This window comes from Cucurbita pepo, chromosome 9, assembly GCF_057944985.1.
Source record: "Cucurbita pepo subsp. pepo isolate OVF chromosome 9, ASM5794498v1, whole genome shotgun sequence".
Taxonomy (NCBI): Eukaryota; Viridiplantae; Streptophyta; class Magnoliopsida; order Cucurbitales; family Cucurbitaceae; genus Cucurbita; species Cucurbita pepo.
The window spans coordinates 14436010-14459429 of NC_141806.1; the positions used below are offsets into that span (position 1 = coordinate 14436010).

The following is a 23420-nucleotide window of genomic DNA, read 5'->3' on the forward strand; positions in this document are numbered from 1 at the left end:
TTTCAGGATGTAACCGTTTGTATTTTCATTATATGCTTTTCTTTTTATATCATATAATTCTCACAACAAGACAAAATTAAAGAGTTGTTTTCCTAAAACGCCCCCATAACTTACATTATTATTTCTCTTTCAATCTCACATTAACTTGTTTTTTTCTATTTTCGTTTTAATTAAAGCAAAAAAAAAAATATCAAATTTCAAATTTTCTCACATTACCCATCATTTAAATAATTCCATGATAAATATATTTATTCTTACGATTGTATTTTTAGAGTAGTAGGACAGCGACCGTAAACAGAGAGATTTGATCATTATTTTAAATTGTAAATTTATACATATTGACTAAAATGAAAATAATAAAACAAATTTGGAGAAGAGATAATTAGTTGTAATTAAGAGAAATAATTATAATGAGCATTGCCTTGAAATGTTGCAGAAATAATTTGATCCGAATTTGAATCCCAATCTCTGCCTTCAACTTCTCCACTTATAATCAACGATTTCTCCATTACATTATTGTAATCACTTTCTTCATTCCCTATCAATCCAAAACCCAACAAAATTTACTATTTTTATTATTTGTTTTTCACAACTTAAATAAAAAAATTTAACCAAAGTTAATTAAAATTTACCTTGCGTTAATAGTAACAAACTGTCGCTTAAATTCCCTTCAATGTCTTGTAGCCATTGCCTGTTATCAAATGCCTGTTTCCTCAAATTCTTCAAGGTTCCCTATATTTATAAAATAAATAAATAAATAATATAATTTAAGAATAAAAAAAATATGAAAATGTTCGAGGATTGTTGGGAGTGAGTCTAGATTTGTTAGTTTTAGAGAATCATCATGAGTTTACAAGTAAAGGAATGTTACAAGGCCTGTTGGGAAGCTCAAATCAAAGGTACGAGAGCTTATGCTCAAAGTGGACAATATCATAATATTGTGGAGAGTTGTGATTTCTAACATGGTATCAGAGTCATGCTCTAAACTTAGCCATAACAATAGAATCTTCAAATATCGAAGAAAGAATTTTGAGCCTTGAAGGTGTAGTCAGAGGTGACTAAAGCGTCAAACAAATGGTGTATTTTGTTCAAGGGCTCTAGAGAAAGTCGATTAAAGAGAGGCTATTTGAGAGCTCCATACGCCCATAGGCTAATTTTAGGGAATGATCATAGGTTTACAAGTACGAGGCCTTTTGAGAAAGTCTAAATCAAAACCACTAAAACTTATGCCAAAAGTTAACAATATCAGACCATTATGGAGAGCCGTGATTTCTAACCGAAAATTACGTACCTCGTGAATATTTTGAAGCTCTGGGAATGTATAAGTTTGGCCACCAATTACAGCCTGAACAACTTGATAGATGGGGTTCAAGAAAAGCGTGAAATTGTGGCCACGAAAGAGATAGAGTTTGTGTCCCAGCTCGCATGTCTTAGCGTGTTTGGTGGTGGCTTCCCACATTCTTTCCGACATTCCCATGCCTAAGATCTTCATTCATCCTTGTAATGTTAGAAAAATATTTGGATTTGAATCCAACAAGAACAAGGGTACGAGGAGAATTTGTGTTTGTACCGTTCTTAGCTTTTGTTGGTCCACAGTGAAGAACTGTAAGAACTCTTGAACTGTTCTGATGTTGTGCTCGTTTAGCCTCCTGTGGAACACTCCTTCTTTTCCTATCTTTTCTAATCTCCATACTTTGTCGTGTAACATTGGTGGGTAATGCTTTTTGTACACTTCAATCACCAAAACACATACTGTTCTTTAATACGATTTATAAATATTTCAATATTTCTTTTCGTGAAAATATATAAAAAGATTTACAACAAAAAAAAATAAACCCTTTTCAAATTGACCCACCAAAAATTTAATAGTAAAATTGAAAAATATTAATTTTTTCACCATGATAAAAATATTAATTTTTGACTAAATAGTGAAATTATTTTATCAAGGTAGAAATTATTGGTAAAATTGAAAACTATTTACCATAAGGGTTTTTTTTTTTTTCTTTTTTGAATTTTAGTGTTAATTAAAATTTTATAGTTTCCAAGAGGATGGGAGAAAGATATGGAGAAGAAATATTTTTAATTTTAGAAAATATTTTTAATTTTAGAAAATATTTTATTTGAGAAAAGAGATGGTAAGACTCACATTCACCGCGGTGATCATTGACCACAAACGGTTCGCTTATAGCTTCACGGATCCGGGGGCTTTTATTACGATCCGACCCGGGAACAATTCGGGCACCAAGCCGGAACTTCCTGCTCCTGATCCAGCACGAGTTGTCCGTGAACTCAATATCTCCGATGGTTGCAGCGCCGTGCCGGAGAGTTACATTCATGTCGCCGTGAAGCAGCGGCCTCCTTCCAGTCCGCTCTTTCACAATGTTAGCATTAAATTCATCCGCCGTCCAGTCCTGTTTATCGCCAGGAAAATCGCCATTCAGCGCCACAATTTCTACTTTAACAGACGAAGAAATAAGCGACGGCAGATCTCCGCCGCCGTCCTCGACGGCAATCCGCAGCGCCTGATTTTCCACATCCGTGATCTTACTTCCGGTGAAAATCTTCGACGGTACGTTATTCACAAAATACAATTGATAACTGGAAGGCTCCAGAGCTTGAATCCTCAACGACGAAGCCCTCGTTAACGACCTCGAATACCGCATTAAACTCCGATCAACTTCCTCACAGACCTGAAGAACCAAAAATTAGCCACCAACGAAACAAAAACCCTAAATCAATTCATCCACACATTACTCGTACCACTCGTCTCAGCAATGGCTCCAATGCTTTGGTAAGATGCCTCAAGGAATTCCCCATAACGACTTCCCCAATTATCCTGCGAAAATCAGTTCCAAATCATGAATCAGAAGGAACAAATTGGTTAGTTGAAGATCCGTTATGAACACATACGACGCGAAGGTTTGGCGTGGGCGTTTCTTCTCCAGAGGAGGTGTTAAAATGGACTCTGTTTCGCAGAACAATCTCTTGGCCGCCATCGAACTCGAGAGATTTGGAGGTGCAAGTTGGAAGTTGGAAGATTGGGTAATGAATTTATAGGATGAAGATGTGAATTTGATAAGTTTGAATGGAAGTTTCTGGGAAAGTGCTGAGAAAGTGGTGGTTGGTTTCACATTCAGAAGACTTCGAGTTCAACTCTCGGAAGTCTACTGTCTGTGTCTTTTCAATCTTTGATAATGAATTTGGTTTCATGATTATTAAGCTTACCGCGTAATCCATCATGAAGAACAGATCTACTCTGAGAAATTGCTTTGAAGTTTCTCTGCTTCAGGGGACAGAGTTGTCGAAAAACAGAGCTATCGTAAACGAATGAAGATGATGACCCATAACTTGGATGGTTGAATTTACGTGTTGTTTTAGGATTGTGTGGGGATTCCTCTGTTTTTTTGGGGATAAAGAAGCAATCAAGTGGGGGTTTGTAGCAAATGAATATAAAAAGAAGAGTGGTTTAGTGGGTCTTTGTTTAAGAACAGTAGCTGATTGCTCGGATGATGGTGTCGGCGTTTGGACGAGGTGAAGTCATGAGCAAAACAAAATAGTGCAGGGGTCGGGTCTGCGGCGGCTCTCTTCTTTCCACGCGCCGTTGGACTTTATATCTCTGCAACCCTGTCCTTCTCAAACGCGTTCAAACTTTGACCATTTCGGATTTGGTTTCTTTAGGGCATCACTCTTGTCCATGTCCATTGCCTTTACCTCATTCGTTGTTAGTGTAATTCATGCAGCGTTTGTTGCCAAGGATCGCCGTGTTTAAAGTCGCTAACGTCGGGGAAGTGTCCGGCAACTGCGTTGATTATTGATTTAGTGGATGTAATTGCAATCATCATCAAATGACTTGTTTAGCTAATTGTCTCCTGCAGTAGAAATCTCTATTTAACATATACGTTTTAAAAATTTTGAGGGGAGTTTGAAAGGGAAAGTCTAAAAATATCGGTTAGCGATGGGCTTGTGCCGTTACAAATGGTATCAGAACCAGACATCGAGCGGTGTGCCAGCGAGAACGCTAGGTTACAAGGGGGTGGATTGTGAGATCTCATATCAGTTGGAGAGAGAACTAAACATTCTTTACAAAGATGTGAAAGCCTTCTCCATAGATAAGCTTTAAAAATCTTGAGGGAAAACCTATAAGGGAAAACTCAAATAAGACGATATCTGCTTTGGGCCATTACACGTTCTATAGTCAGAGTATGACTGCAATCGATATTGTTTCTTCGTTTTAAGCCTGGAAGAGAAAAAGAGTATGACTGCAATCAATATTGTTTCTTCCTTTTAAGCCGAAAATACAAATAAGACAATATCTACTAGTTATGGGTTTGGGGAGTTACGCCCCATAGTCATAATACTTAAAAATATTATTTATAAATATTTATGAGACATTTTGTTATTTATTTAGAAATATTTATGAGACAATTTGTTATTTATTTAGATTTCGTACGTTTGGAAATTTTTTAATATTTGAGAATTAGACTTTGTCTTTGTGACTATTTTGAAATTGAATGACTTTTTTTTTTTTTTTTTTTTTTTTTTTGTCTTTTCTTAATAAGAGGTTGTTGGTGATTTGTTTTCATATTGGCTTCCATTTATTTATGTTTAAAAATATATATTTTTTTATTTTTTTAAAATATTTTTTTAACTTTTAAAATAATTGAAAGCGTTTTCAACAACCCTGATAAGTTTAGGTCTAAAAGTAAAAGTCAGGTCGTTAAAGTTTGTATCTATTTTGGTCTCGGGATGCTTAAATAAATAAAAACTAAAATAATATTTAAATCTTATTTATCAAATATTCTTTTATAAGCCTTACAAAAAAAAAATTAATTCCTCATGAAATATATATATATATATATTAGATCCATCAATAAGCAACATGTAGGGTATTAAGACAAAAGTATTGGTGAGTATGGTGCGAAATAAATCTTGGTATTACCTCTTTAAAGTTGAAGTCTTCCTTCCCGCCATTTTCAAATGATTGACTTTGACCCTTCTTCACCTTCAGGGTGAGGAACTAGTCGAGTGCCATAATGGGACCAAAAAGGATGGCACATCATCCAATACACCACCCAAAGTATGCATTAAAGAGAAGACGAGGCATAAGCAAGATAAAGATAATGAGTACACAAGAGTGTCAAACATAGGCTTCGAAAGTTGGGGATTTGAAGGGATATTGAGCCGGCGGTTCTAGAATCAAGTCCATATGAAATATGAATGCTCGCTAAATTTAGTGTCAATCAGACACCAAACAAACATGTCCTGACACAATATGTTCATTCACTAAGATCATGTCTAAGTTGAACATGCTTCGCTTTGAAACCAACACTACTACAAATATATGCTCAAATTATCAACAAAAAAAAAAAATGCTCCACTGTCTTAAATTTGAGACCAACACTACAAATATATACTCTAATTATCAAAAAATGCTTCACATTAATACCAGAAACAAGATAATCCCAACTTTGAAACTCTGTTTCTTAAATGGACATCCATTCTGTAACATATGAATCCAACCAAACATGCACCAAAAAATCAATAAATTTTTACAGCAGAACTAACCATGGCACATGAGAATTTGGAAACCAAACCAATCATTGATGCTGGGATATTCTGCAGCAAACCTGACTCGGGTTTTTCGAGCTATAAAAGGAAATCGGGTATAACTGTCTGTGAAGTTACAGGTAATGGAGCATCCCCAATTTGTACAGCTTTACGCCTACCGTGCCGCTGACCACTTGTGCGCTTGCCTTTCTTATGAGCCTGATCCTTTTTCTCACTACTCTTTTCTACACCTGATTGCTTCCCATCTTTTCCATGATGTCGATGTGTTCTTCTTGAACTTGTTGTATCTATCTTATTGGATTGCTCTTCAACATCACCCAAGTTTTCTTTTGATTCAGAAACATTATCAGCATCCTGTTTCTCCTTTCCTTTTCTCCTGCTAGATGCTTTGGAAGATTGTTTTGTTTGTGAGGAAGTAGGCCTCGCATCGCTACCTTCAAGAACATGTCGTACTGCGTCGGAAAGCTCTTCGTCCTTCAACTGGGGCTTCTTCCTCATAACTGGCAATTCATCTCCTTCCTCCAATCTCACCACCACAGGCCTAGGCTTGGCGGAATTAGACTTTTTCTTTAGCGCAAGTGACCATTCTGCAAGCTCGACAAGGTGGGCAGCGTCATCATCCAGATGATCTTCTAACTTGAGTTCATTGGCCGGTGGATAATCATTAGATGCATCATCAGTCTTATCTGACGGAAGATAATACAGTCCATGACGCTTACGGTGCTCGGAGAGAAGAGATGTGGTTGCGTTCGAGGATTCAGACTCTTGCTGGCTCTGTTGAGATACTATAGACGAATCGACCCTTTCCTCACGGTGAGAAAATTCAAAAGAAAAGGACCCTTCTGGTAACTGAATATCTCTGCAAACCATTTCCAAGTCGTCAAGATTCTCCTCGAGTATCAATCCTTTAGGAATCGGAACCCTTTCTTGAGCATTTATCGAGATCGGGCCGAAATCATTGGAGAAGGAGTCAACAATCAGTTCAATTATTTCAGAGATTTCAGCAAGTTCCATTTCTGAACTCCCAGCAGCCTTTTGATTTAGACCATCAGGCATTTGCTTCCTAATTAACTCAATAAAATTGAGCAAGTTTCTAGATCTCTCAAGTAATTCAACATCATGGCTCCAAGTTAAAGGGCTCAAAGAAAATTGAATAAAATTCAACAATTCAATGATTGATCCAAGAGATGAAGTATTATCCTCTAACGATGCAGATGTACATGTCGGGACACGAGACAGTGTCTGCTTATTATTTTCAGAGAAAGTAACTTTAGGCGATTGATTAGACCGCCTCGGGTTGAACGCTTCATCTCGTTCACGAAGATCAGAAGTATCACACGAACCTAAAACAGAAGCATCCTGACATTCTCTTACAGAGATAGATTCGGAACATCTGTCAACCAGATTATCAACATATGAAGAGGAGTCAATGATTGGCTCTTGAATGTAAGAATTTAAACAAAAAACCGACACCTTAAACGCTGACTGAACGTAAACCGCTCTAACTGATGGCGGCAAGAGATTGGTGCGAGGCTGTAACAGTGCCTCGAGGAGTTCGAATGGCTTGCCTGAAAATTGCACGTACTCTCCTGACACCCAAGCAGCAGCTGATAGTATTCTATGCATGAAAGGATTACCGAGTAACGCTGGATCGATCAGCAGATCACGGCCAACCATGACAAGAGTAGGTCTTGCATCCTTGACCCTCATACCAATATCTACAAGCTGATTTTCAATTTCCTCCCCCTTTCTGCATTGTGGGATCCTTGACATTTCTCCAAGAAGCGACACATACCAATCGAAGTCGATGATGATTTCATATACATTTTCCCCACACGCAGCTAATATGGACCCAAGAATTTCATTACAAAAACAAGGATCAGATTTAAGAGCAAGATTCACCAAAACTCTGCATATTTCAGCTAAATTATTCTCAGAAACCATAGCCATCACAAGCCGCAAGGACTCGAGTTTAACATTTGGATCCACATCACTTAGAGATTTAATTACAACCTCCTTATTCTCAAGAACAGCCCATGAGTGTTTTGGCACAAGGATTGAAAGAGCATGCAATCCAAGATACTTAAGATTAGGATCATCATCAACCAAAAACTCTCGAGTCCTCTCAACAGCAAGTTTAACTGCTGATTCGAAGTCAGACAAGCTGGTCACCACTGTTCTAATGCATTCAAACAGCAATGACTTCGCCAATGTTTTTCTCATATGCTCAGTTATAGGTTCAACAATTTTCCTAGCCAATCTTGGCTCTAATGGAGCTAAATTTGAAAATATCTTCAAGATCTTAATCAGAACCCAATTGTTCTTGCTATCGACTAAAATCCTATAAAACTCGGGTGCCAATGGAAGATAAGAAGTAGGGTCCTGTGAAGCAAGCTCACAGAAGACCCCAACAACTGCAGACAAAATCCGAGGATCCGAACTGTCTAAATTCTCAACCAAACGCTTGAAACACACCCTAACAGCATCAGGGTATTTCCCAAAAACCCTCAAAACCGCACCAATTGCCTTCTTTCTAACAAAAACCTTACTACTCGACAGCAATGTAAAAATCTCAGGGGTTAAGTCTCTGGCAAGATCAATAGTTGCAATTCTAGACAAACAATCGAGAGCAAGGCTAACCTCGAATTCATTGGTGCTAGTTAAATCCTTCCGGAGCTGGTTGGTGATGAGGAGGAGAACTGGTGTGGCTTCGTGAAACGATTGGGATGCAGCGAGGTAGCCGGCCTTCTTTTGGGCGAAGCGAGAGGATGACATAACCTCGACGACATGGAAAGCAGCCCAATTCATGTCGATGCCATGAAGGCAGTTTAGATAGGAGAGCTTTTGCAAAGCGGTGGCCTTAGTTTGAGGGTCCGTAGATTTGATCTCGCGCCGAATCTCGTCCATGGCCTTGGTAATAAAAGCAGACTCTCCGAGGAGTTGGAGGCGGAGGCCTTTGATAAGGTCATCGAGAGTTCGCTGGAAGAGATTGTCCATAAGAGAGGAACCCGCCATTGATAGAGATGAAATTGCTCACTCTAATGGCTAAAATTTCATGGCTGAATGGGTGGTAATAGGGGAAAGATGAGAAAACGAAGGAAAATCGATTCCATTTACAGTAGAGCTGGATTCCATAAACGGAGGAAGAAGGAAAACAGATTGCTGCAGGCTTTTCTGAATCAAAATTACGAAATCTGGAAGGAACAATGATCTCGATTTGGGTTTTGGAACTGAGTTCCGATCACGTTCAAGTCCAACGCAGACGACAGATTGGGAATGTGGGCTACTGGACCTGTGGGTCATCGGGTACAGCGAGATTCAAAAAGTCCGAAAAGAAAAAAAGGAAGTTATCAGAGCCAGGTTTCGATCCTGGGACCTGTGGGTTATGGGCCCACCACGCTTCCGCTGCGCCACTCTGATTTGTTGATTAGTACGTAAATTAATAAAATAATTGAATTATAAATTTTTAAATACACAACAAATAATTTCACGTGTTTGTTCAGTTTACGTGATATTCGATGTTGAAATTTATTCCTAACACTTTTAATAATATTAACACTGCCAACTTTGAATTTCGTACACTAACCCTTTAAATTTAATATCTTAAAATTAATTATTTTATTTTTTACATTTTAACATCCTCCACCTTTACCATTTTTATGTTTTTATTTTAGAAAAATTTCTAGAAAATTATCGGTTCGGCCCAACACAATTAAATCAATAAAAAAGAATATGCGCTAGTATAACTATCAAATCCTTTTTTTAACTGTCATATTGTCATAATGTGGTATCCGTTCGTTTATACATGCCTTATTTATTCAAGTATCATATAAAATTTTAATTCTCGTATTACCTAAAAAAAATTCTTAATAAAGATAATATTTATGATGTCATATATGTATATAAATAAAAGTTAACTCTTTGATTTAAGTAATATTTTTGTAGGAAGAAAGTTGAAGCAGAAAATGAGTCTTTTTTTTCCCATTTCTTTTATGTTAATTTATATTTCCACATAATTCACCATGGAATAATGCACAAAAAGTGACAAGAAACCATGGAAAAGCCACCCATAGATTGAACTCAGAAGAAGAAGAAGAAAAAAATGAAATAGAAAATGAAGAACAGATCATTTCTTACTCTTTCTGTCTATCCCACATAGCAGAAGTGAACCAAAACCGAAGAACTTTGGCGGCACATTCAACACAGACCCAATGTAATGGTAATTGCCATAAACCCCTCCTGGATTCTTGCACATCTGAGGCCTTACATTTGTTGGATATTGATTTAATGACGGCGGCGGCGGCGGCGGTGATGATGACTTTCTCATCGATGTTGAGTACTGCTTCTGAGAAATTTGCTTCTGTGAATCTTTATGCTTTTTGGACTTTGGATTTGAGTCTGACCCAGTTGAAATGCTTCGTGATAAAAGCGGGAGAGGGCAAAGAGATGTTCTTTTACCTTCAAAGTTGATACTGCTACTTCTTTTGGATCCCCAAAAGGATTTGGACTCTGCATCTCTCTGTTCTAACTGATGTGAAGAAGATGAATCATTTACCACTCTGATTTTCTTGAGTGTGTGCTTTGAATTCTGTTTGGGAGGGAGAGGAGGGAGTGAGGCTGTGAAAGGAACCTCAAAAGGATGAGATGCCTTATGGGATTCATCTTTGATGGGAAGGATGATTCCATTGCTGAACAGCTCATCTGCAGTGGAAGATTCATGTTCTATGCTGATGCTGAACTTGAAGTCTAGATTTGAATCCAGCAATGTTATGTCTGGCAGCCTGTGCTCGATCGGCAGGCCGCCCTCGCCGAGGAGATAGTGGGAAAACGATATCCTTGGCGAGGTTGTTTCGGAGCACATGGTGTTAGCTCTCCACCACACGGTTGGTTGAGAGAAAGGAGAAGTGGGAATGTGGGTGAGGAAGGAAGGAAAGTTAAAGAAGGAGGTAAATAAAATAATAGGATGTGTGTTGGAGAGGGTTGAAGGAAGAAGGAAAAGGAGTCCAAAAAAAAGCGGAGATTCAGCGCCTCAATGTGCTAATTCTACAGAGGAAATGAAGCATATGGAATCTGGAAATTTGTCAGTGAAGAGAGGGAAGTGGTAAGTGAGACAAGAATTGCTCGAATCAGTCAAGAATATCAGGGAACTTTTGTTGTTTTGCACACCTTTGAAGCTTCAAACTCACAAACCAGATGCACAAATGGAACCCCAAAACACAGATTATTAATAGAAAGGGTAAGGAAAAACAACACAAACCCAGATGAAAAAATGCGGGAAATCTAAGAACTGGGTTTTGAGGAAGAGATGGATCATACGACGAATCGACATAGACATTTTAGCTCTTAGGCACGAATGTTATGTGTTAGGTAAAGATAGTTCAACTAATATAAACTCTAAAATAATGTAACGTCTTAGGTTTATATTGAAAGTGATTGTTGTTTTGTTTTGTGGAGTCTTAAATGTGAATGTTACATAGTTTATTTGAGGTATTTGAGGTAGAAGTAAGTCAAACCCCTTATATGATTAAAGCTAATAATATATTTGGAGTTGACTTTTGAGGTAAGAGGTTGTGTTGGATTTAGCTAACAAAGTTGTCTCTAATGATTTACTTGGTCAATTGTGATTCTTCGTCTAGGATTGATTTGAAATTCAAATTCGATACCGGATAACTCTAGCATTCGTTCGCACTCCATGCAATATGACCATGTTATCTATTTGTTTTGAATTATTTCTAAGAGAAAAGATTATTCCTACGGACCAATACATGTCATTTTAACGTAAAATTGCTCCAAATGAAGTACACATAATTTTGGAGTTTCTACAATTAAATCACCGAAAAGGATTTCTTAACCATTATATCCTTATAATCACTGAGTTCCCTTCTTTTTATTCGAGCCCCAGATAACTTTCCATTTGTGCAATCTTGGTTGAGGGGGTCCAAGAGGGAAAAAGGGCAAAAAAGTTGGATGAAACAGTCCTCAACTGCAACCCTGTAACCCACCAGCCAACTGCCATCCTCATCTTGCTGTCATGTTATAGAGAATAAGAGGATGGGTTAAGAGAGCAATGATGCAGAGGACATAACCATGAAGACCAGAACGAGAGAAGAAAACAAAATGTGTTATCAGTTTCAAAACTGATGTGCTGGGAGTGTGGTGTTTTGGTGGTTAAACTGGCAATGGGAGACCCCTTCCAAAGGGATTCTATCACTGTCTTGGTCTCAAAAACAACCTATAACCCTTCATGTTGAATCATTCAACGATCACAGGTAGAGTACCATTTCTGACATGTCATGCCTGTTTCAATGGAGGAGGGTAGCCTTCTGATGACCAAAATAGTGGGATTGGTTGAACTCTTTACTAAGGCATTCATCATTCAGAGACTGTATGAGAATTGGACACTTAGAACATGGAAGAGAAAAGGCCATCTTAGGCACAAATGAAATGAACAGCATACCCAAAGGAATCAAAATATGTATCCATCATAAGATAACAATTAACATGACCCGTTTCCTCACATTCTGATCCTAAGGTCATTTGTAAGGTGTAGAATTCCTCATTAAGACAACGCAAACATGTCTGTATTGTTTTGGATGAAATCTCTTTCCTAACTATTGCGCAATCACTTAGTACACAAAAGCTTAAGCTAAAAGAAGATTGACCAATATTACCTCCGGAGGTGAAGATGTGTATGAACAAAGTTAAAGGAGCTTGCCTCTATTAGTTGAACTTCAGATCTGTACGAATTGAACAATTATGTTGCTTCAATGCAACAAAAATACCGGTTTGAAATGTTGTGATCATCGAAGATCAATGACATCAAATTTCAAATTGGGGTCCATGTATACATCTGTACAGGTTTTGTAAATGGGTCCGCCATCAGGAGGCTGATTATGTGAGTGAAAGCCACGTTGTTGGCATTGCCGAATAATTGACATGCCACCAGGGGTTGTCAGCCGGAAAATGCCATGGTTTCTGTTCATGTCAAGGTAGAGACTCTTAGAAGAAAAGGTTAAGAGAGTTCCAACGTATAATGATTAGTGAAATCCTATCTAGGTAAAGATTTTGATTTATGATCATACCTTGCACTATCCTTGGGAGCCATCACAATTGCAACAGCTTCAGGCAACATTACCTGGAGATTGAGGATCTACATGAGCTTCAATAGCAACAGCGTGGAATTAAAAGATTGTAAGAAATTTATAATTTCATGTGATCTAGCAAGAATCAACACGTGTCCTCACTCCCCGAGTTTGTAGTGACTTCGCATATGCAACTTTTTTTTTCGTCCATGCCAAGTCTTTCTCTCCTTCTCTCCTTTTTCACAATGACCCGCCCTTCCTCTCTACCCTAAAATAACTCTTGATTCAACTTGAATTATCCACCCGACCATTTTCCCTTCCCACCCCCCACCACCACCACCACCACCACCAGAAGGAAAGTTCCCCGAGACAAGACCCTATGACAAGCAAGACCATGGACATGGTAACTTACTGGAGAAATTTTCCTGAGACAGCAGGGGCGGGAGGGAATAGGGACTAAACTTTGTTTTTAAAAGTGAATGGGTATTAAATTCATTTGCTAATCATTGAAAGTATACTTATACTCCAACATAATCAAGGGAGTGCATTTCATAGTCATTTCTTAAACATGTATATGCTTTTCGAAGCCAGCAGAAGTAAGCTCCAAAACGTTGCAGTTTACTTGATCATCTAAGCAAGCAAAACCAACGTCCCACAAGTCACGAAGGAGTCAAAAATGAAAAGTAGAAGTAAAAAGGGAAGAGCAATAACGTGACTTTCTAAAGTCTTTCATCTCTCATTAAAACTGGCTACCAAACTGCAAAGGCAGGCATTTTCCTGAAACTATCCTAGCAATAAGGAGATTGATATCAGATAGACCACAAATCAACTGAAAATTGGGGGTAAAAGGACAAAGAAAAATGAATTCTACAAACTGTTATAGTGATAATTTATGCAACAGGGAAGTTGAGTTCGTTTATCAAGTACTCCTCCGCATCCAACACGTTAACTTTTCTTAGCAAGAAAATGAGCTACCTGATATGAGTAATGCGTGTGAACATCAACCGACGACATGAAGCATGACTGTGTAGGATGTGTCTGGAAATAACACAAAAGGAATAATGAAAAGATATATAATAGACTTAGCATTCATAATTCACGCACGTATAGAGCTAATATAAAATTGAAAACTGCATTAATTACACTAGCACTGAAAATCAATAAACATGTTAGAAACAAACAATCATCCATGTCATGTATGAACAGTCAACCGGACATTCCTCACTAAACACGATTTAAATTTGAAACTCAAAACTCTTTCACCTGAAAAAATTATTCACTTAGGAATAGAAGTTCAGTCGCAATTTATGCATATACTCAAACATTTGTTGGCACTCAAACATTTGTCGGCTTTCTGCCTCTCTTTTGAGCTGAATTAAGCATCATCACCTTACGAGGGGGAGATGAGAAAGATGAAAAGTAATCTTGGTTTTCTATCTCAAACTTCCAAATCATCTGTCGATTTTCGGTTCTATTTCCTAGCAGGTTTTGGTGGAAATCCTGAACTGTTTATCATCATGTGCGTTTTTTATCATCAGGTAGAGATTTTTGTTACTCTTCATTGACTGGTCATCCTACCAAAGATAAAGTTAAGTCTATATGGAGTTACTGTAATCAAGGCCTTTTTTTGGGAGGTTTGATTAGAGAAGGGTTTTCAGGGGTGGAGAGAATTTCTTGCAAAAATTTATTTAAAACAACATAAATCTCTATGACGAATGATTTTTTTTTTTTTTTTTTTTTTTTTGTAATCTCTGGCTTTAAGATGGGAGGATACCTTATCTCCCTTGTCTATTTATTGTCCGTATTTCTTTTTTATTTCTTAAATATGATTAAAAATTAATGATAATGTTTTTTTAAAAAAATGTAAACAACTGCCTGGCCCTCATAAACTACTCTCCTTGATATAATTTAATAGTAGCAATTGACGTGTTTGAAATGTATACTAGTACACAAACTTACAAAAAAGAACCCACATGACAGGCTAACGGCATATACCTAGAGGAAGCTACTAATATCCTTAACATATTGATAGAAAAACTGAAGAGCCTTTTAGATGAGAGATATTACATCACAAACTTTTGGCATGTCCATATGATATACGTCACCCTCAACTGTATTTTAAATCTGGAAGCCGGTAAGAATGATAAATAGAAATGTTGTTTTTACAACATTTATTATCATGGTTTACAGTCTATTTTAAGAATGTGTCATGCTTGAAAGGAAATAAATCTGTAGACTTGAACTTGAAAATGAATTCTAATCTATCAAAGAGTTCAGAAAAGTACTGCAAAAACGGACCTAAAAAAGATGCTAATAAAACAATCCCAAGTAGAATAATAAGACAATCAACTATAGTAAGAAACCAGAATTCTTACATGGATCCACCCAAGTGGGAACAGAGAGCGCTTATCCTGCACTTCAAATATCTCTTCCTCATTTGTTGTCTGACACTAATGATCAGATGATTGATATTTTAATATTATATAATCATTAGATGAATAAGATGCGCAAGAAACAGTATCTAATAAACAAAGTTCACATAGACATACAGTATCTGATGTTGATTCCTGCTTTGGAACGATGAGTGCGGTGACATAAAATGTTCTGTTTTTCTGCAAAAAGAGGATAACTTGTTAAACTTTGATCTAGCGTTGCAAATGAACAGCCAATGATGATAAAAGTTGTAAATATTTGCAGGTTATAGAAATAGTAAAACATACAAGTGAACCGGCAAGAACACCACACGTTTCTAAATTCTTGGCAGTATTTGACTTGGCTAGCCTCATGAAGTTCTCCATCATCGTAGTTGACTGCAAAAAGAGAAATTGCTAGGATGAAACACAATCTAAACCTCCGTAAAGACAAAATGCCCCTAAATTTTCCAAATATTCATTAAAGAATGAAGTATCTTTCATATACACACAATTTAACAAATAACAGACAGGCCTTGCTATTGTTACGGACGGCTCTTTTCATAATTTGTCACCTGTTCCCGTTAGAACTGAACAATATAGGCATATAAAATGAAACAACAAACAAGGGTCAGTAACTTACAATGTGCAATTGCAAAGAAGCTTCTGGATGAACAAATTTATCTGACAATGAAGTATCACGTGTGCATTCTACCTCGGGAACTTGAGGTGACATTGCAGGTATTAGGTCCTGTACTTCAGCAAGCACAGGTGGAGGAGAAGGCTGTCGCACAATTTCAATAGGGGCAGGCATTTCAACTTTTTCAAAGGAGATTAAGGAATCTGTTTCCATGGTATTGTGAACCTTGCGATCTTCATTCTGGGTGCAGATTGGGTCTATATCAGATCTGTCTTTTTCCAAGTTTCCAAGATCTTTTCCTATTGTAAGTTTGGTTTCTATGGATTGTTGTAAGCTGTTTATATCAAACATGGAGGAAAAAAGTGTAACAAATCAATAGAGGGAAATTCCTTTCCATATGAAACAAAATATGATGATAATAAAATCTTTAGAAACCAGAGGCATGGAGGCAAGACTGGAAACTGTAAGAACTTGATTGTACGTATCGGCCTAACAGGAAATGACTTGAGCACATTTAGCAATTTAATGTAGTTGCAGGTAATTCAGAAACATGATTATAAGACAAACCTTGGAATTTCAACAGGAGATAGATCCAAAATGCGTGGATATTGGACCTACATTGCAAGACCAATCAGTATGTTTATGAGGAAACTCCCTCAAAAAATCTCTAGTATGAACTTACCCCTTTATCAACGATTGGTGGTTGCCACTGGCCATGAAGTCCATTGGGACCCAAAATAGAATGACGGGATAATGTTTCCTCCTTTGGGAGTGGAATATGGATAGATCTACAAGTATACAAATATGAGGCATGAGGAAAACAAAGATTGTATAGTATTGACATCAACCATACTCATTAACAAGATTCGTGTAGCATTCAAAGAAAACATAAATATTTCTGTAATACTTGCGTGAATAAAAAAATGAATAGTAAATAAAAAGATGCTACATATTGTAAAGCTTATTCAATGTTAAATAGAAGAATTAGAAGACAAAATTGAAAACATCTAAACATGCACAAACTGCAGAATTTCTTATCCATGAACCTGGAATATGAAAATTGTTGAGGCCCTGAACCCTGCCGAGTAATTTCTCTAGCAGCTGATCGACCAGCCTGTCAGAGAAAAGACAGCACATAAAATAGCAGTATTGCTTCGATATGCTACCACAAAGGGCAATGGTCTAATTCTTGTAAGAACATATAAATTTAGGTAACAACACGACTATACCTTAGCTGCACCATTATCAGTAAGATATTGCTTTCCACCAGACTGCCATCCCAATGAGCCATTTTGTTGCTGATTACCCCACCCATTGACTTGATATCTTTGTTTTCCATTTATTTCATCGACCTTTCTTTGAACTGCTGGCTTCAATTCTTCAAGCTCGCTCAAAGCATCCAATAGCCTCTGCATATACAAACTAAGTTGATGTAATGCACCAACACAAATGCAGTACTTGTAGTTTACACGGAAGGCAGAATTTACCTTTCTAAAATAATTTTTTTGGGATTTAAGAGTTGTTCCATACTCCCGATGACGAGGTATTGTCTCAGTGATCAAACTGGTGCATGAAAAAAAACCAAACGTAATTTAGAGTTATTCTTGATACCAAATGGAACACCTAACATAATCTAATCAGAAGCGCAGTTAAAGAAAGCTAGGTTCCGTAAAATTTTATGCATAGCACAAACTACATACCCTTAAAAAAAACAAAAGGAAAGAGGGAGACAAATAATGAAGAGAAACCAATCTCTCATTTCTTGAACTGAAATGTAGATGAGGTACATGCAGACTTCTAGCTGACTACAATAATAACTAAAGTAGCTAGTTACAAACCAACTCTAGCATACTGGCTAAATCAATTCTGTAAATCTTCTTTAAAACACATCAACATGTCAGTTACACGAGTTCCCTTAACGACTAAATTATAATTTCATGAGAACTCGATGACATTAATTTTTTGTTTTTTTACCTCGAAAATCTCATTAACATGACATAAAGATCAATTATGTTCTTCTCTGCTCGAAAGATGTCAGCCTGCAATGTATAAATTGGGTTAGGCAGTGAATTACTTGGACAAAAGAACAAGAATATGTAGTCAAACAGGCGAGGGAATTCCATACTCTATTCGTAGCGGCATACAACTTAAAAGCAAACCAGCTCCCCTAGCTAAGCACCCATGTCTAACTTAAAACAAATATGCTTTCTTGTCAAACAAAACTTACAAAACTTTGCACGCCATACTTCAAGCTACTTAGCGACTCATCCAATACACTACACAGCGCTCAACATAGCCATGAAATTGCCCACATGTATCATCGTTTTTTTGCATATCGACTCCGAACAACATTGGTATATTCATTGACGGCCAGTCTATTAATTTCTCCCGAAGCACTTCGGTATGCTATTAAGAAAGTACTTTACCAAAAATATAATAATTCAAACAGCCTTGTTCCATTTCTCAACTAAATTCGGCACAGAAAATGATATTCAATCAAGAGCCCTCTGAAATTAAACGCTCGTCAAAACAATCCCAATTTTGTGATGGTGTGCAAAATTTAAAATAAATCAATAAAGAAAAAAGAAAAAAAAAACGAAACTCAAGGGGCAGAGTTACCTGTTTCAAAATATTATCGGCGATTCGATAGTAATAACGAAGAGGAAATCGGTTGTCAACGTTGAGCCGGCGGGTACAGGCGGCGATGTTGATTCTTTCCGAAGAAGATCTCATTCTGTTTCCCTTTGAAGAGAACTGTTGTCAACTTGGGTTTGGTTTCGAGAGAAAAAGAACCATTTCCCGTGATCTGATAACCTAGATCATTACTCCGACCAGTAAGCTGCAGAGCAAAGACCTGTGGCCATCTTCAATGGCGGGTACGGTCGTCAACACAGGAAGAATGTTATTTCAGCTTTATTGTGAGGGTAGTTTCGGAAATGTGAAAACGTAGGGGCTGTTTGCCTCCGGTTGCAGCAACCAAGAAACGTTGGCAATTAGTTTTCCTTTTTTTTTTTATCTTTTCTTTTGATGTAATTACTAATTAAATCGTTTTAAATTTAAAAGAAAATATTGGTTTTAAAGTCTTCCTTCCTCCTATTTTTTAAAATGGCGTACTTTAATAATAAAATAAAAAGTTCACAAAAATCTTAAATAGTTAAATTAATTTCATGTCGACTTCCATTAAAATATTATATTATATATGTATGAATCATTAGAAGTTTCACTTTATTCGATAATTTTTTAACATTTTTCAACGTAATCGATGGCCATTAAACAAAGTCAGATGAGAAAAATCTTAAATAGTTATAATTTTAAGAAAATTGTAGAAATTTTAATATTCTTTTTTCAAAATTATTGTTTTTCTTTCTAAATTTTCACCAATTATCTAAATATAATGTCATATAAATTATTTAAGGAATAAAAAACTACTTTCAATCTATAAAGCAAAGTTAATTTACAAGTTAATTTGACAGTATGAAAATCATAATTTCTTTTTTTCCTCCGACGAACGCAGGAGAGATCTAAATCATAGTGTTAATGTATTTTATAGTTATTAAAAGAAAATGCCTCTTTACCTGTACGATTAGTTGAAAAATGGCTCAACTAATTTAGCACTAGACATAACAAGACTTCATAAATATAGAGACATTCATACCCTACCAGACTAAAACCAACATACATTCATAAAACAATTCGCTTCCGCAAATTAAAAACCATATAAATAAAAACAGATTCTAGTTCTCAACATCAAAAATTTGAATGGATTCAAAACTAAATGCATCTAAATGGTGTCACATTCGATAAGGATCTTATGCCTCGACTATTGGGAACTCGAAGGCAACATCTTTGCCAGACAGCTTCCTGTAAACTGCAGAGAAACTCTCTAACTTGTACTCCGTGTTGTTCCGCTCCTTAGGGTCCAAGAAAACCTGCATTTAGAAGAACCAAGAGTAAAAATCTGAAATGGGAGCATAATAAACAAACAAAACATTTCCAAAGAAGGATTCGCCTTCTCCGTTGGAATTCGATCAAAAACAAAATTTGTACTAATAAGACCATGAACCAGGCTCTGAAGAACACTTCTTGCAATCTTATGTATGGTGATAACATTTGAAACTTCAGTTATTATAATAAAAGATAGCCCAACTCTAAATTTTCATGCAGCATAGTGTATTTAATTAAACGTACATTGGTTCTTAACTCAGTTTGGCATCAGTTTTAGTTCACAAGCCAAGTGAAGTCAACTTATTCTCTTAGCAGTAGAAAAAGATTGGATTAATATATGAACATGCACTCTATTTAATACATTTTTGTTGCTGAATTGCCCAGAATCAGTAACAAAACTTTATTCTAAAAACCTACGGTGAAAAATATATATGATTTTCCAAATATTGATGAAATACATCTTTCCAATTTCATACTAACTGCATAGATGAAAATGAAAAAAACACGATATTCTAAGCTATGTATTTACCTTCATGATTTTTGATCCATCAACCCTGTATCTGGTCCGTTTCCCAACAATCTCAGCAGGCAAAACAATATCTTCTAGCATTGCTTCATGCACAGAGGTAAGAGTACGAGTGCGAGGCCTTTGGGCTGCTGAGCCCTTCTTTGGAGGTCTCAAGATTCTTCGGTTAGCAATCAGAATCACATCCTAACATAGGACCACATGGGAAATTATTGCATGAAAACTTAAGACCTTAGACTTCATCCATTCATCCATAAACCAGAGAACATAGTAGAAAAAGATATAGAATCTTTCTAATTGTCAATGCCTAAACTGACTGTTAACAAATTCATATTTCTTCAGTCATGGTGTAAAGCAAGATGTGATGATAAGGACAAAAAATAATGGACCTTCAATTACCTTTCCACTGAACTTCTTTTCTAACTCACGAACAAGCCTCAACTGAATCTTGCGGAATGGCTTCCTCAGTCTAAAAGGAACATAGATAACAACGGCCTTCCTGTTTCCAGAAACATCAACTTGACTGCAACCACGAGACACAAAACAATCGCATAATGAGAAACATCAAAACCAATTAACATGGTAAACATATTACATAAATCGACTAATGTCCCTCACAGCGCTGAATTAATGTACAGATCCTTCAGGTCACTTTTCAGCTCCGAATTGGTGTTTTCCAAATCAAAGAGTGCCTGCATAGACATGCAATCATGAGAAGGGCCAACGGAGAGGGAGGTACAATAACGTTGACCAGTGAAAAAAACACCGAGATTTATGTTCTCTACTAAAACAACCTGCGCAACAGTCTCTTCGAACTCGGAAGGTTCAACATCCTTGTCCTTGTGGATCTTTTTCAGGGCCGTAAACATCTTGAGAAATCTAGCTGAAAAGACGGAGGAAAAAACCTCGTCTCAGAGAACTCATAAGATTAAAGAATTAAAATACGGAAGAACAACACAGATTTTCTTCGAAGACGTTACATTACAAAAAGTCTACAATCCAACTGTCTAGAAGTTCAAGGAATCAATCAGAGAAACAAGAACAATTCACAAAGACGACGCTAATCGGTAATGTATCAACCTTCTCCTACGTCCAACAGGGCAACTATACTAAACAATTACTAACCTGAGACGATTGGCAGAGTAAAGAAAGTGCACAGAACTTAAAATTTTCCTAGAATGATACGAAAACAGAGCAATGAAGACTAATAACAAAGAAAAATGGGGAAATATTGTAGTTATAGAAGCATACTCGACGGCGCTGGAAGGCTGCGATCGGCTACCAGTGGATGAAAATGTAATCTTAAGCCGATGGAGACTAGGGTTTCATGCAGAAGAGTTGTTTATAAACCCAAGAAAGCAAAGGCTGAGATTATTCTTATTCATTGGACGGTTGAGACAACATGTTCGTAGTTGGATTGGGCCCAAATAAGCCCAATTTAAAGTAGATTGGGCTCGATACAAAGTCTTCCGACCAGGCCCAATTTGTCCTAGATTCAAGCTGGCCCATATTTCAAGAATGTTTTTTTTTTTCTTTTTTTTTTTTTTTATTATTTCTTATGTATATTTACTCACATTTTACGACAAGATTAATATAATCAATCACACACCATTTTGTAATTAAAAAAAATTAGAATATTATGAAGTCTCCATACTATATTATTTTATTTGGTCTTTTCATTTTATGTAAATTATACAATAGATAACGAGCTTCGACGATGTTGGAATACTTCATCTTAAAGATTTTGTATTAACGAAGATCAAACACTCTCCCTACAACAACATTAGTTATCGGGAGAACAAGCATCATCTTTCAACGCCAGCTTATTCTAGATAGGGTTTTATCATTGTTATAGACAACAAACAAGAAGACGAACAAGAAGAATGTTAAGAGTAACGCCTCTAGTCTACTTTGAGCATAAGCTCTTATGACTTTGTTTTTGGGCTTTCTCAAAAGTCTTTATTTGAATGGGGATGTATTTCTTACTTATAAACCGATGATCCTTTCTTAAATTGGTCAAGTGGGACTGATATGAACCAAAAGACATCAATCATACAATATATTTCAATGAAGATGTGAAGAAAAGGTTGTCAAAATTATCAAAAGATGTTTCAATTCATGTCACATTGAAGAAGAATGAAGTGTTTGATTGTTATAAATTTTGGGTGGGTTGCAATTGAGAGTAATTTAGAGTTATTGTATTTTAAGACTTTTTATTTAATTTCGTTTACATTTAACTAAGGGCTAATTATGGCCATAAAGTATGAATATTACAACAATTGAAATGTCTTTAATAGTTTTAGGCTATATAAAGCTTTGTATGTTGTATTTGTAAGCATACTTGTAAGCATTTGTGCTTTTTTTTTTTAGCCAATGGCTAAGTGTTTTTGTAATTCTATGTAGTTTAGGTTGCATGTAGAATCATTCAAGCTCGACATGATCAATCTTGCTTGTGGAGTGATTCGAATCTCAAATAATGTTCTTGTGTTGAGATATTAGATGAACAAGGTAATCCGAATCTTACTCCCTTTGTAGTGATTCCTTATCATAGCAGAGACTCCCTCCCAACTACGTATGTATGAACTGTGGGGTGGCGCCATTTTCAGCTTCCTTCGTATACGTTAGCATTAATTGCAGCTAAGTTTTAGTTTCAGCTTTGCCCCAGTTCTAAAAACTTGCCTGCAAATCTCCTTTGTTATCATATATCTTCATATTTCCTTGTGAGAACTGAATTAACAGGTGACAAAGACAAATTAGGAGCATGATCAGCAGCGGCCAACATGTGTTTGTTAAAGACAGAAATGAATGATTAACTTGAACGTCGTGGATTTTTGTTGACAGTTCAGAAATCAATACTGTGTTTGACCAAATCAGATTCGGCTGAAGTAGCAGCGTAGCCTTAGCCTTAGCCTTAGCCTTAGCCTTAGCCTTAGCCTTGAGTAGCCTTCGAATCTACCTTAAATACATTTTGACCATTTCATTCAATTACTTTACTGTAAAGGGTAGCCATTTCTGGTGGTGGTGGTGGCCACTCATAGCCATAACTCACCTACCCCTTCTCCCAAATTACTCCTCTTTCAAACTCTTACTCATACCCAAGGATGATCTTTCAAAATAGCCATTTTTTGGTTTGTTTTTTTAGCTCGTAGTATCTTAACATAATATTTTCGTCCTAGTCCTAGTAACGTGTAAGAGTTCAAGCTCACCGCTAGTAGATATTGTCCGCTTTGACCCGTTACATATTGTCG

At 36.7% G+C, this 23420-nt stretch overlaps 5 protein-coding genes and 1 non-coding gene across 9 annotated transcripts; all 6 read right to left on the reverse strand.

Annotated features, from left to right (window-relative positions):
* Positions 1-286: 286 nt before the first annotated feature.
* On the reverse strand, positions 287-3422 carry LOC111801591 (protein SAR DEFICIENT 1). Its single transcript, XM_023685620.2, has 7 exons — positions 2911-3422; positions 2761-2836; positions 2147-2690; positions 1571-1731; positions 1292-1486; positions 633-732; positions 287-538 (listed from the first exon to the last, which is right to left on the reverse strand). The coding sequence occupies exons 1-7, from the start codon at positions 2994-2996 to the stop codon at positions 393-395; spliced, it is 1308 nt and encodes a 435-aa protein (XP_023541388.2). The 5' UTR covers positions 2997-3422; the 3' UTR covers positions 287-392.
* A 1989-nt stretch (positions 3423-5411) lies between these two features.
* On the reverse strand, positions 5412-8863 carry LOC111802391 (AP-3 complex subunit delta). The gene has a single exon (XM_023686737.2). The coding sequence runs from the start codon at positions 8581-8583 to the stop codon at positions 5647-5649; it is 2937 nt and encodes a 978-aa protein (XP_023542505.2). The 5' UTR covers positions 8584-8863; the 3' UTR covers positions 5412-5646.
* A 53-nt stretch (positions 8864-8916) lies between these two features.
* Positions 8917-8988, reverse strand: TRNAM-CAU (transfer RNA methionine (anticodon CAU)). Its single transcript has one exon. It is a non-coding gene; the product is annotated as a tRNA-Met (tRNA).
* A 635-nt stretch (positions 8989-9623) lies between these two features.
* Positions 9624-10845, reverse strand: LOC111802696 (uncharacterized). Its single transcript, XM_023687156.2, has one exon. The coding sequence runs from the start codon at positions 10427-10429 to the stop codon at positions 9695-9697; it is 735 nt and encodes a 244-aa protein (XP_023542924.1). The 5' UTR covers positions 10430-10845; the 3' UTR covers positions 9624-9694.
* A 1415-nt stretch (positions 10846-12260) lies between these two features.
* LOC111802418 (AMSH-like ubiquitin thioesterase 1) lies at positions 12261-18679 on the reverse strand. 3 transcript variants are annotated; one of them, XM_087127195.1, is made up of 14 exons: positions 18321-18679; positions 17676-17740; positions 17189-17264; positions 16931-17110; positions 16748-16815; positions 16384-16489; positions 16269-16315; positions 15705-16035; positions 15371-15460; positions 15200-15262; positions 15026-15100; positions 13626-13688; positions 12651-12718; positions 12261-12543 (listed from the first exon to the last, which is right to left on the reverse strand). In XM_087127195.1, the coding sequence occupies exons 1-14, from the start codon at positions 18432-18434 to the stop codon at positions 12369-12371; spliced, it is 1521 nt and encodes a 506-aa protein (XP_086983321.1). In that variant the 5' UTR covers positions 18435-18679; the 3' UTR covers positions 12261-12368. The 3 variants fall into 3 exon arrangements, with proteins under 3 accessions (XP_086983321.1, XP_023542537.2, XP_086983322.1); XM_023686769.2 differs by having other exon boundaries at positions 12651-12703; positions 18321-18677; XM_087127196.1 differs by lacking the exon at positions 12261-12543 and having other exon boundaries at positions 12651-12727.
* A 652-nt stretch (positions 18680-19331) lies between these two features.
* LOC111801339 (small ribosomal subunit protein eS7) lies at positions 19332-21562 on the reverse strand. Of its 2 annotated transcripts, none has more exons than XM_023685298.2 (6): positions 21424-21562; positions 20967-21055; positions 20791-20864; positions 20572-20695; positions 20176-20358; positions 19332-19630 (listed from the first exon to the last, which is right to left on the reverse strand). In XM_023685298.2, the coding sequence occupies exons 2-6, from the start codon at positions 21039-21041 to the stop codon at positions 19511-19513; spliced, it is 576 nt and encodes a 191-aa protein (XP_023541066.2). In that variant the 5' UTR covers positions 21042-21055; positions 21424-21562; the 3' UTR covers positions 19332-19510. The 2 variants fall into 2 exon arrangements, with proteins under 2 accessions (XP_023541066.2, XP_086982798.1); XM_087126672.1 differs by having other exon boundaries at positions 20967-21051; positions 21424-21475.
* Positions 21563-23420: the final 1858 nt, after the last annotated feature.